The 13,516-nt window shown below is 42.4% G+C and overlaps 2 protein-coding genes across 2 annotated transcripts in view; one reads left to right on the top strand and one right to left on the bottom strand.

Moving 5' to 3' along the window:
- Nucleotides 1–13,516, bottom strand: part of LOC141121714 (uncharacterized) — an 88,261-nt gene that overhangs the window by 65,372 nt on the left and 9,373 nt on the right. Inside the window, 2 exon segments of the mRNA XM_073611429.1 lie at nucleotides 7,339–7,473; nucleotides 7,672–7,802. Coding sequence (XP_073467530.1) covers nucleotides 7,339–7,473; nucleotides 7,672–7,767 — 231 coding nt within the window. The 5' untranslated portion in view covers nucleotides 7,768–7,802.
- Nucleotides 1,487–3,672, top strand: LOC141121722 (E3 SUMO-protein ligase ZBED1-like). The gene is made up of 2 exons (XM_073611433.1): nucleotides 1,487–3,024; nucleotides 3,244–3,672. Exons 1-2 carry the CDS (start codon nucleotides 1,555–1,557, stop codon nucleotides 3,670–3,672), a joined length of 1,899 nt encoding a protein of 632 aa, XP_073467534.1. The 5' UTR covers nucleotides 1,487–1,554.

Here is a 13,516-nt window from a genome sequence, read left to right as displayed (position 1 = left end):
CACTTAAACTAAGATAATATATTATAAATAAAATATCATATAATCTGTATCTCTGATGCATTATGGAAGGAGTGGACTGTGTCTGTCATTGCAAAATGCAAATGCCAAATGTATTATTGTAAATAATAAATATTAATAATGATGATGGTGCTTGCCATGCCATTCTGAATTCCTATTCCTAAACATTAACCCCTTTGCCTCGTCGAGTGGACGCATTTGCGGCCTCGGCTTAGGGGGGTTATACCAGGATAATGCCCGCAGCTGCACTGCTGCAGGCATCATCCCGCCCGGTACCGTTTTTTACAGCGGGCACTGGGGTTGTGTTATCCCGGAGGAGCGGACTGGACATCCCCTGCCTACTCCTAGTGCCTACCACCGCTCTAGCCTCTCAAATTAAAGACATAAGAAAAAAAAAAATTATAAAAGCGGCCCGCAGCAAAGAAAACGCATATGGAAGTTGGCTTGGCAAGTCGCACCCGGCCCACATAGTTAGTTACAGTGTTCAAATCTCATGTGAGGTATCACCGGGATCGTCAGAGCGAGAGCAATAATTATAATTCTAGCACTAGACCTCCTCTGTAACTCTAACCTGTGGTATCCGTTATTTTTTTTTTGTCTCCTTTGGAGATTTTTAGGTACCGTAGTTTTGTCACCATTCTACGTGTGCGCAATTGTAAAGCATGACATGTTTGGTATTTACTCGGCGTAACACATCATATTTCATATTATACCAAAAAATTTAGGCTAACTAACTTTGCTGTTTCGATTTTTTTAAATTCATGAAAGTATTTTTTTTTTCCCCAAAAAGTTGCATTTAAAAGACCGCTGCACAATAAATTAAATACAATGAGACATAAAATATTGCAACAATCGCCATTTTATTCTCTAGGTTCTCTGCTAAAAATATATATATATAATGTTTGGGGGTTTTCTAAGTAATGTTCTATCAAAAAAAATATGGATTTTAACTTGTAAAAAACACCAAATGTCAATAGGCTTAGTCATGAAAGGGTTAAAGTGAGTTTAAGTGACCATGCCAATGCCATTTAATTAATTACGGTTTAGGTCAGTCTAACTCTATTCTCTAATCTATTGAATGTCCAATGTTTGTCTTAGTGATTGATCACAACTTCATTGATACCTTTGTATGATTTATGGTTTTGCTCATCACTGCCCCACACATGCTGCTGCGGTGAGTGCAGTGCATGTGTGGGGCAGTGATGAGCAAAACCATAATAATATCATACACAAACAAGATAACTATGAAGTTGTGATGTGAATCAATCACTAAGACATTGACAATGACAATGAATACATAAAACTATAAACTATTTGTTTAACATATCATGACATACATACAATCATACTACACTTACACTAGTAGAGGAAACTTGTTACTTTTGTTTTCTGGTGATCTCGTGGCAGGCTTTAGGTTTAAACACTTAATTTTTTTTTTTTTTCTTTTTTTTTTTTTAATACTGACAGAGTTTGTAGACGACAACATTGTCATCATCACCCCTGTCACAATTACATGGCATGCTACACTAGTAAAAAATGGCAGAAGGAGACCAAAAAGAACGAGAGATAAAAAATGCACCTAGCTTTTTAAAAGCAAACATCTGGGCACATTTTGGCTTTTATGAACATGAACAAAGTGGGAAGCATGAATTGGACAAGTCATACGCTGTGTGTAAAGCCTGTCATACAAAAATTAAATATCTAGGGAATACTACTAATATGAGAAACCATGCTAGCCGTTTTCACTCAGAGATGCTAACACCTGCCACCACCACCACCACCACCAGTGCCGCCGCCAAGTCAATAGACCCAGCTCAGCCAAAAATTGATGCAATACTCTCAACTTTGCCGCCCAACTCTGAAAAGGGGAAGAGAATAACAAAAGCTGTGGCAGCTTTCATAGCTAAGGACCTGCGCCCTTACTCTGTTGTGGAGAACACTGGGTTTCGCTACCTGTTGAAGACGATAGAGCCGCGTTACAAGATCCCATCACGAAGTCACTTTACAGAAAACGTTATACCTGCACTCTACCACGAAACCAAAGCTCAGATAATTGCGTCAATGAGCCAAGCAAGTCGAGTCGCAATAACGTGTGATTCATGGACTTCAGTCACGACGGAGTCTTATGTTACAATAACAGCACATTACGTTAGTAAGGACTGGCAGATCTTGTCGCATGTGCTGCAAACGAGAGCCATTTATGAGTCTCACACAGGTGCTCATCTGGCAGAGCTACTGTCTCATGTTGTGGAAGAATGGCAACTGTCCGATAAATCTGTAGTGCTTGTGACCGACAACGCATCAAACATGATAGTTGCAGCTCAAGTTGGGAAATTCCCCCATGTGAAATGCTTCGCCCATACACTGAACCTTGCATCCCAGCGAGCGCTGAAAGTGGCCACACTCTCCAGGCTTCTTGGCAGAGTGCGACGGATATCCACATTCTTTCACCGCAGCACTAGAGCAAGCCACTGTCTAAAAGAGAAACAGAAATGTCTTGGCCTGAAGAATCATAAGCTGATAACTGATGTGCCAACAAGATGGAACAGCGCATATGACATGGTCGAGAGGTTCTTAGAACAACAACCTGCAGTCTGTGCCACCTTGTTGTCTCCAGAAGTCAGAAAAGGAGAGACCGATCTCTGCACTCTCAACGAAACAGATGTGTCAAATGCAGAGGATGCTATGAGTGCATTAAAGCCAATGAAGGATGCAACCATGCTGATGTCAGAAGAGCGTAATCCAACAGTTTCTCTCATTGCCCCTCTAAATGCACAACTCCTCCAGAGCATGACAGACACCATGGGAGACACACCCATGATCCATGAGATCAAGAATGCCATCAGAACAGATCTTCAGAAGAGGTACAGCAGCGAGGCAGAGAAGAAGATCCTTCATACAGCCTCTGCACTGGATCCTCGCTTTAAGGGACTGCCTTTTATCCTCACAGAGGAGGAGAGATTGGAGATATACAATGGAGTGACTGAGGAGGCTGCATCCTTGGAGGTAATTCAACTAATTTGAATTTTATCATGTTTCTTGAAACGAATTGTAACTAGTAGCTAGCTACAGCTTGCTACATAGTGTAAGCCACGCTTCTGAATCTGATGAGGTGCAGGAACTGCACCATCCGTTTCCTGTGCTTTTTCATCACCCCATCGGAATCATAGGCAATTGACAATGTGTTTTATTTATTTTTTTCTATTCTTTTTCGTTCAAACACAGATTACATCTAAGAGGACACATGAGGAGGATCAAGTGCCTAGAAGAAAAGAAACTCTGGAAGAAGAAGAAAGTTCACCCGTCGAGGATAACCATTCTCCATCTCCTCCCAAAAGAAAGGCCAGATCGCTGCTCATGAGTTTGCTGGGACAGTCTTTCACTGACACTGAAGGTACAATAGAACCCAAGACCCCCTATGCCAAGGCTGAAGAGGAAATGGAAAAATATTGTAAAGCCCCACCTCTGCCTCTCAGTGAGGACCCTTTGAACTGGTGGTGTGAGCATGAGGTCATATTTCCCCTCCTTTCTCAGCTGTCAAAGCAATACTTGTGTATCCCAGGCACAAGCGTGTCTGCAGAGCGTGTTTTCTCCACTGCAGGAGATGTGGTAACTGCAAAAAGAAGCGCACTCAAACCAGAGCATGTGGATTAACTAGTGTTCTTACAGAAAAATCTACACATTCCCAAATCTTGAGCAGCATTGCTTGCGCCTTGCAGTCACCCATTTTTTTTATCCAGGAAGTGCTGATGTACTGTTGTCGTGTCTGCCAGTGCCACTGCCCCTGCCAAGTTGCCCAGCCCGCTGTTAGTCTGCCACACGACTGACCACTGTGACCAGTGACCACACCAGTGTTGTTAATTTTATATATTTTGTTTATAGCACAGCACTGTCAGTGTCTGCCACTGAGATTTTGATTTTTGAAGATTGGAAAAAAAAGATTTAAAAAAAAGTAGGGGTTACTTTAACCCTCAGCCAAATACTAAAAGTTCCAAACAACTGATGCCAATTGCCAACCAAGCCTCATCCCCTCTCCCCCCTCAGCCCAGTCTCTGTCTCCCCTCCCAGTCTCGCCCTAACCCTAGTCCCTCTACTCCCCTTCCCTCTCCCCCTACCCTTCCCCTTAAGGCCCTCTTCCCCTTTCCCTCTTCCCCTTTCCCTCTTCCCCTCTCCCTCTTCCCCTCTCCCTCTTCCCCTTTTCCTCTTCCCCTCTCCCTCTTCCCCTCTCCCTCTTCCCCTCTCCCTCTTCCCCTCTCCCTCTTCCCCTCTCCCTCTTTCCTTCCTTCTTTTCTCTCTCCCTCTTTCCTTCTTTTCTCTCCTTCTTTTCTCTCTCCCTCCCTCTTTCCTTCCTTCTTTCTCTCTCCCTCTTTCTTTCCTTCTCAGAGAGAAGGAATGGAGGAGAATCTTTCTTTGTCTCTCTCTTTGTCTCTCTCTTTCTTTCTTTGTCTCTTTCTCTCTTTCTTTCTTTCTTTCTTTGTCTCTCTTTCTCTCTTTGTCTCTCTTTCTTTCTCTCTTTGTCTCTCTCTCTTTCTTTCTTTGTCTCTCTTTCTTTCTTTGTCTCTCTCTCTTTCTTTCTTTGTCTCTCTCTCTCGCTTTCTTTCTTTGTCTCTCTCTTTCTTTCCTTCTTTGTCTCTCTCTTTCTTTCCTTCTTTGTCTCTCTCTCTCTCTCTTTCCTCCTTTCTTTGTCTCTCTCTTTCCTCCTTTCTTTGTCTCTCTCTCTTTCTTTCTTTGTCTCTTTCTTTCTTTCTCTCTCTCTCTCTCTCTCTCTCTTTCTTTCTTTCCTTCTTTCTTTCTTTTCTTCTTTGTCTCTCTCTCTCTTTCCTCCTTTCTTTGTCTCTCTCTCTCTTTCTTTCTTTCTTTCTTTCCTTCTTTGTCTCTCTCTCTCTTTCCTCCTTTCTTTGTCTCTCTCTCTCTTTCTTTCTTTCTTTGTCTCTCTTTCTCTCTCTTTCTTTCTTTCTTTCTTTCTTTTCCCTTTCCCCCTCTTCCCTTTCCCCCTTTTCCCTTTCCCCCTTTTCCCTTTTCCCCCTTTTCCCTTTTCCCCCATCCCCTTTCCCTCCCCTACCAAATACCAATGCCATACCCCTCTCTCCCCCCCCCCCCACCCCCCTTCTACAACCATCCCCATCCCCAGTCCCCACCATTCCCCTTCATCTCTACATCCCACTTTCTTTTTTTTTTCCCTCCCGAGTCTCTTCTATCTATTGTCTATGTCATTGTCAACAAGACCTTATAACGCCAGTTATGCCACTCTAGTCTAGCGTCAACTCAACGCAGTCACAGTCACACTGTTTTTGACTGACTGGTGGCAGCAGGCCTGCAGGTGGCCGTGGCACTGGCAATTGCAAACAATCAATGATCATCACAGTGAATTGAACCTGGAGTATATGTATGTCATATAAATATTATATTTGTTATAACTTTTCTAGCACTGAGGAGATGGAGAATGGTTTTCTATTGTTGTGTCCAACTGTCCATTTAGAATTTTTATACTAGTGTCGTCATGTGACTGTGGCGTGTTCAATGTCACAGTGTGTCTGTCATGCTCTGTGACTGCCTGTCTGTTTCTAGGGGTTTAACCTTCAACAAAATCAATTCTGTATTTAATTCCAGACAACTGACGCCCGCCAAGCCACCAGAGGAAGGCAAATCCTTGAAAGAATAAATTGAATCTTAAAACTTGGAGTAAATCTTTATTGGATCACACAAATATACACACACAAAAGAAAAATCACACACCGACCGGCGACCTGATGAGTGGCTGACTGTGCCACTTGCCTGCGTTGTTCATGTTCACACAGTGGTCTGCCCTTTCTCATGATTCACAACTGACGTGATGTCACGTGTGTGTTTTTTGTTGGTATTGTGTGTGTATATTTCTGATCCCATAACGGTTTAACTCAAGGTTTTAAGCTTCAATTGATAATTTATTCTGTCAAGGATTTTTGGGCTTCCTCTAATGGTGACTTGGCTTGGCTTCAGTTACAGATGTATCGTGGTAGAGTGCAGGTAACGTTTTCTGTAAAGTGACTGAGTGACGACTTGAGTGACAACAAGCTTTGCTAGCACTGGGGGGAGATGGAGATAAATGGTTTATTTTTGAAGATTGTGTCGGACACAATCTTCAAAAATGAATGTGTTCATCGAATTTTCACACTTGATGTTATATTGTCAAATGTCAATGTTTGGGGGGGTCAACTCAACCCTCAGCCAAATAAAATTCTAAAATTGTATTTAATTCCAGACAACTGACGTCCGCCAAGCCACCAGAGGAAGGCAAATCTTTGAAAGAATAAATTAAATCTTAAAACCTGGAGTAAATCTTTATTGGATCACACAAATACACACACAAACAAAAACACACACCTACCTGACCTCATGTCTGACTGTGCCTGTGCCATTGCCGGCGCCTGACCTATGGCCTGCCCTTTACCATTATGATTCAGTGATGTGTGTGTTTTTTGGTATTGTGGTGTGTAACTGTATATTTGTGATCCCATAAAGATTTGTCCAAAGTTTTTAGATTTAGTTGACAATTTATTCTGTCAAGGATTTTCAGACTTCCTCTAATGGTGGCTTGGCTTGGCTTCAGTTACAGGTGTATTGTGGTAGAGTGCAGGTAACGTTTTCTGTAAAGTGACTGGGTGACACAACTCCGAGAGCTTATAACGCCGATCTAGCCATCTGTGTTGACTCACTGGCGCTGGTGGTGGTGGTATTGGCAAACAATTATCACTGTGAACCAGGAAGTTCTGCAACACAGTGTGTGACTGTGTTACAGGTTCACTGTGATGTTTGCCAGTCAATAACTGGAAGTGCTCTGTGTTATATAGATGTAGGTGTTACTGTTTACAAGTTATAGTTTACTTTTTCATAAAAGAAAATATTAAAATGTAAACTACTGCTCCAGGCCAGCACTGTATGTATGTATTATACACAACAGTTTGATGTCACAGTACTTTTTTAAATAAATACTGTTGTTGTCTGCTGCACTGTTCAATGTTCATGTTTAGACTTTGCTATATGCAGGGAACTTGGTGTAATTTGTTTAAATAGCAGATACAAATAAATATATTTAATATTTCTTTAATTTCTGACTGCTTGAATTAATTTTTTGAGGAAAAGTTGAAAACCATGGGCACTTGGGTATTAATCGTGATGCATCGTGATGCATCGCGGAATCGCATCGAATCGAATCGTGGATGGGATAATCGTAATCGAATCGAATCGTGAGGTGAGTGAAGATGCGCAGCTCTAGTCACCATCCAGACACATCCCTTGTCTGTTACTGGATAATGTCCCAGAATTCCCAGCACCGCTCACCTCTCCTGTCAGCAGCTCCATCATATTCTTGGTGACTTCTAGAATCTTCTGCATGTTGTGTCTCTCAGGTTTTAGGGAGTCATATGGAGACATTGTGATGGTCATATGATCAAATGACTTCAAAAGAGGAAATCTCTGTATTGAGGAACCAATAGGACAATCGTTAGAATCCCAGAATCCTCCTCACCTCTCCACTCAGGTCTGTGTTTTGTGCATAGAGATAAGAGTGATGTCATGTGACCTCCCAGAATCCTCCTCACCTCTCCGGTCAGGTCTGTGTTTTATTAATAGAGATAAGAGTGATGTCATGTGACCTCCCAGAATCCTCCTCACCTCTCCGGTCAGCAGGTAGATGATCTCCAGGGTGAGGTTTAGTAACCTCTTAGTCATGTGACTCCGGTCCTCCTCCATCCTCATTGGTGCTGTCATTTGATCTATACAGGTCTCCTTGTAGACGGATAACTCTGGGAAATGAAAGTAAGAATTATTTGGATGGTATTGGTCACACAATAATAGGATGTGGATGTGAGGAGGGAAATTGGAGGGTTGCTGTATATTTAACCACCTCAATACCGGGCACTTTTACCCCCTTCCTGCCCGGGCCAATTTTCAGCTTTCATCGCTCTCACACCTTGAATGACAATTACTCAGTCATACAACATTGTACCCAAATTAAATTAAAAAAAATTCCAGACAGATAGAACTTTCTTTTGTTGGTATTTAATCCCCACTAGGTTTTTAGTTTTTTGCTAATAAATAAAAAAAATACAGAAATTTTGAAACAAAAAAATTCTGTTATAAAATTGTGCAAATAAATAATTGTCTTTATAAATTTAGGCCAAACTCTATTCTGATACATTTCTTTGGTAAAAATAACCCAAGTCAGTGTGTATTATTTAGTCCACGGGTAGGCAACTTTTGAAAGATGGAGATCTACTTGAACAACACAGATGAAGTCATAGATGACCAGGAGAATGTCCCCCCCCCTCCCCAAAAAAAGGCAGCAAGACCGAATGACTGTTTTTTTTTGATAAAATATTTTTACTCAGAACACAAATATAATTAGTATTACACGAGGATGCAGGGTTTATGAGTACATTATGCAGAGAATGCAGGGTTCACCAGTGCATTATGTTCAGAATGCAGGGATCAGGAGTGCGCTGCACTCAGAATGCAGGGTTCAGGAGTGCGTTACGCTCATTAAGTAGGGATCAGGAGTGCGCTGCACACAGAATGCAGGGTTAAGGAGTGTATTATGCTTAGAATGCAGGGGTAAGGCATGCGCTGCTCTCAGAATGCAGGATTAAGGAGTGCGTTGCGCTCAGATTGCAGTGTTCAGAAGTGCGTTGCGCTCAGAACGCAGGGATCAGGAGTGCATTTTTTGATAACGCAGGGATCAGGAGTGCGTTTTGCTCAAACGCAGGGATTGGGAGCGTGTTGCGCTCAGAACGAAGGGATCAGGAGTGCGTTGTGCTCATAACGCAGGGATCATAAGTGCGTTGCGCCCATAATGCAGGGATCAGGAGTGCGATGCACTCATAATGCAGGGATCAGGAGTGTGTTGCGCTAATAATGAAGGGATCAGGAGTGCATTGCGCTCAGAATGTAGAGATCAGGAGTGCGTTGCACTCTGAACGCAGAGATCAGGAGTATGTTAGGCTCAGAATGCAGGGTTTTGGGGGAGGTGATGTGAAGGGTGGTAGAGGATACTGCTATGGGGGTGATCCTGCCCATAACAGTGTCCTCAGCCCCCTTCACATCACCTCCCCCCCCCCCACACACACAGTTGTGTCTTCTTTCCTTTTTCCTATAGCAGTGTTTCCACAGCGGAGACCGGGAGGCAGCACGGTTCTGGACAGAGGGCAGGGGCTGGCAGAGTGACTGTTCATATTAGCAAGCTGGTGATTGGTTGCTTAGGACCCTATGTCCTAGCAACCAATCACCTGTGATTTTACATAAAAAGTTCATTTGGCCAGCTCCTCTTCCCATCCCTCTGTCCTGAGCTGTGCTGCATCCCTGTCTCCGCTGTTCCCTGATGAAAGCGAAGGAGGAGGCTGGGGGTGGGAGGGAGAGAGAGAGAGAGAGAGAGAAGGACCAGGACATAGAAGGCATGGTGGAGCTGCAGAGGAGGCTTGAGGCTGGGAGGAGAGACTAGGGCAGGCACTTAGAAGGAGGGGGTCGGCAGTGCAGGAACCTGTTTGCAGTCTACCTGTCACCAGCCTGCAGTTGACAGGTGGACCACGATTGACGGGTTGCCGACCAGCCATTTACTATGTCCACAAACTATGGGATAGATCTGAAAATGTATCAATCCTGATGTACTGACTATCTAATTTCTTGAGGCCCTAAAAGGCCAGGATGGCACAAATATCCCCCAAAATGACTCCCTTTTTTGTAAAGAAGGCAGTCCAGGTTGTTTAGCAAGAGGTATGGTGAGTTTTTTTGAAGGTGTAATTTTTTCTCACAATTTTTTTTGTTTTAAATGAGAAAATGTATTTTTTTTTTAAAGTGTGAGAAGCAGGTTATTTCTCACACACTTCATAGGCATACTTAAATTTATTTAATTTTAAATTATTAATTTAAATTGAATTAAACCCCATAACACATTCTGCTATGCCTCAAATATGGGGGTACCACATATGTGAGACTTTTTCACAGCCTAGATGCATAGAGGGACCCAAAATCCAAGGAGAACGTTTAAGCTTTCAAGGACTATAATATTTCCTGACTACCTATCATATTTTTGGAGGCCCTGGAGCACCAGGACAGTGGAAACGCCAACAAAATGACCTTATTTTGGAAAGTAAACACCCTCAGATATTTTTTGAAAGGCATAGTGAGTTTTTGGAAAAATTTTACTTTTGCCCACAAGGTTTTTGAAAATGTATTTTTTCTTACACAAAGTTATTAAATAAGATATTTCCAACACAAAGCATGGATATACCTAGACTTACACCCCAAAACACATTCTGCTACCTTTTATGAGTATGGTAACACCACATGTGTGAGACTTTTTCACAGCCTGCCAACACAAATCCAATGAACACCTTCAGGAGTTCTAGCTACATAAATTACACATCTAATTTCCTGACTACCCTTTTACATTTTTGAAGGCCCTTGAGCACCAGGACACTAGAAAAACCCACAAAATTACCCTATTTTGGAGTGTAAACACCCCAAGGTTTTCTTTAAGAGGCATGGTCAGTCTTTTGATGACATAATGTTATTGTCCTATTTTGCAAAATAGCGGAAATAAAATGATATTATTATTATTTTATATATATATATATATATATATATATATATATATATATATATATATATATATAATTTTTTTTTTTTTTTTTTTTTTTACTGAAAGATGTCAGTTTAACCACTTTAGCCCCAGAAGGATTTACCCACTTCCTGAGCAGGCCATTTTTTGCAATACGGCACTGCGTCGGTTTAACATTACAACATTTATGTCCTTTTTTCACACAAATAGAGCTTTCTTTTGGTGGTATTTGATCACCTCTGCGGTTTTTATTTTTTGCGCTTTAAACAAAAAAAGACTTTAAAAAAAAACCCAATATTTTTTTACTTTTTTCTATAATAAATACCCCATTTTTAAAAAAAAAAAACAAACACATTTCTTCACCAGTTTAGGCCAATATGTATTCTTCTACATATTTTTGTTAATAAAAAAAATTGATTGGTTTTGCGCAAAAGTTATACAGTCTACAAAATAGGGGATATATTAATGGCATTTTTATTATTCATTTTATTACTAGTAATGGCGGTGATCAGCGATTTTTAGCGGGACTGCAACATTGCGATGGACAGATCGGACACTTTTGACACCATTTTAGGACCAGTGACATTTATACAGAGCTAAAAATAGCCACTGATTACTGTATAAATGTCACTGGCAGGGAAGGAGTTAACACTAGGGGCGATCAAGGGGTTAAGTGTGTCCTAGGAAGGGGTTTCTAGCTGTGGGGGGAGTGGGCTGACTGGAGGAGGAGAGAGATCACTGTTCCTGATCACTAGGAACAGCAGATCTCTCTCTCCTTCCCTGTCAGAACGGGAATCTGTCTGTTTACATTGATGCCCGTTCTGGCTCTCTTTGGAGTGATCCCAGGTGGCCGGCAGACATCGCGGCCACATGCATCGGCTCCTGCGTCATGCCGTGGGTGCATGCGCCTCCCACAGCTCTTATAGGGCCGATGTACACCTACGGCGGTTTGCGCAGCCCTACCAACCTGCCGCCGTATAAAGACGGAAGCTAGTCGGCAAGAAGTTAATAAGATATTTCTCACACAAAGCATGGACATACTTAGAATTACACCCCAAAAACACATTCTGATACTGCTTCTGAGTATGGTGATACCACATGTGTGAGACTTTTTCACTCACTGTCTGAACTGATTATATACCAGACATTTGGCTCAGTTCACTAAGCGACATCTACCGCTTTAAGAACTGCAGTAAAATAACACTTAGCGTTTTGTTTTAAAATTTTTTAGCAATTCACTAAAAAAATGCTAGTAAAATAGCCCTTGTGGTATTTTAGTAAGTGATGCTGTATTTTAGTAGTTAAAGCTTGTGGTACTTTAACACTTGTTAAAGCCAGGGTCCTTAAAAAGCAGTAAAGAGCTGGTTGTCAAGGAGTGGGCAGCCGCCGGCATCCTCAACAACCAGTAACTGTCATATTTGTTAAAGTGGAGTTCCACCCACTTTTACAACTCTTCAGCATCCCTCACTAAACTGTGCACTGTAAACAAATTGGATATTTTTTTTCTCAGCACCTACTGTATATCTGCTGTATTCATTTTTCACTTCCTCCTCCCTGGCCGAGGCCCATCGCATCATTTCCTGTTTGCAATGCCTTCTGGGAAAGGGCGGCAACTTCCTCTGAAACTGCCGTTGCTATGGAAACCTGACCTGAAACCTATTACACTGCTTGTGCTGCACTGAGCATGTGCAAGATCTGCAAGGATGAGATCCTGGAAGAAATACAGTCTGGCTTCAGATGCCCACACTTAAGATGGCCACGGCCTGCTGTAAGTTTATAAAATAACAAACTACTGCTATAAACTAACAAAACAGACCTTAGTTTACAGACTAACTTTACTAGAATGCATTAAGCTTGTGTATTATAGGGGTATTTTTATTTAAAAAGTATCATTTTGGCCGGAACACCACTTTAATGTCCTTAACAACCTTGAGACAGCAGAATGTAAACAAAAGAATTGCCAGCATTTAAAAATAAAGAAAAAAACCAGCATGGGGTCCCCAATCCATACTAGGCCCCCATTGACAGTGGCATGTTGGATTGATGATGTCTTAAGGGGGTGGGGCCACCCAGTGACTTCATTGGGTGGCCCGTCCCATATTTTATTTAGCGGTGGAAGGCTGCAGAGCTGTCACTCGGTGGGAGCCAAGCATCGGTGCGAGTCAAGTTTTTTTTCCGTTTGGGTCAGCGGCTGGCGTTCATCGTGACTGAGGTTGGATCTACTTCAGGGGATTATTTTTTAAATTTTCTTGGGGGGGTTGAATAAAGGATTTGTCAAAATCTGGCTGTGTTTTTACTAACTTTCACCACTTTTCTGGTGAATAAGTAGGGGTACTACATACCCCATACTCATTCACATGGGGGTGGGATCTGGGGGCCCCCTTGTTAAAGGAGGCTTCCAGATTTTGACAAGCCACCCACCTGCAAACCCCCACAACCACAGGGCCAGGGTTGTGGGGGAGGCGGTGATCAAGGACACAATATCTGGTGTGGAGGTGATCAGGGACACAATAACTGGTGAGGAGGTGATCAGGGACACAATTGCTGGTGTGGCGGTGATCAGGGACACAATTACTGGTGTTGCGGTGATCAGGGACACAGTATCTAATGTGGAGATGATCAGGGACACAACAACCGGTGTGGAGGTGATCAGGGACACAATAACAGGTGTGGCGGTGATCAAGTCACAATATTTGCTGTGGAGGTGATCAGGGACACAATAAATAGTGTGGAGGTGATCAGGGACACAATAACTGGTGTGGAGGTGATCGGGGACACAATAACTGGTGTGGAGGTGATCAGGGACACAATAAATAGTGTGGAGTTGATCAGGGACACAATAACTGGTGTGGAGGTGATCAGGGACACAATAACTGGTGTGGAGGTGATCAGGGACACAATAAC

Source organism: Aquarana catesbeiana, unplaced genomic scaffold (genome assembly GCF_042186555.1).
Source record: "Aquarana catesbeiana isolate 2022-GZ unplaced genomic scaffold, ASM4218655v1 unanchor228, whole genome shotgun sequence".
Taxonomy (NCBI): Eukaryota; Metazoa; Chordata; class Amphibia; order Anura; family Ranidae; genus Aquarana; species Aquarana catesbeiana.
The sequence above is the reverse complement of the archived record's forward strand: the minus strand, read 5'-3'. Positions and strand labels throughout refer to the sequence as shown.

Bases quoted from the DNA above. Each gene is read 5' to 3' on its own strand.
- LOC141121722 (XM_073611433.1), top strand. From the start codon at position 1,555: ATGGCAGAAGGAGACCAAAAAGAACGAGAGATAAAAAATGCACCTAGC. The intron at 3,025-3,243 runs GTAATTCAACTA...GTTCAAACACAG, and splicing joins AGGAGGCTGCATCCTTGGAG to ATTACATCTAAGAGGACACA.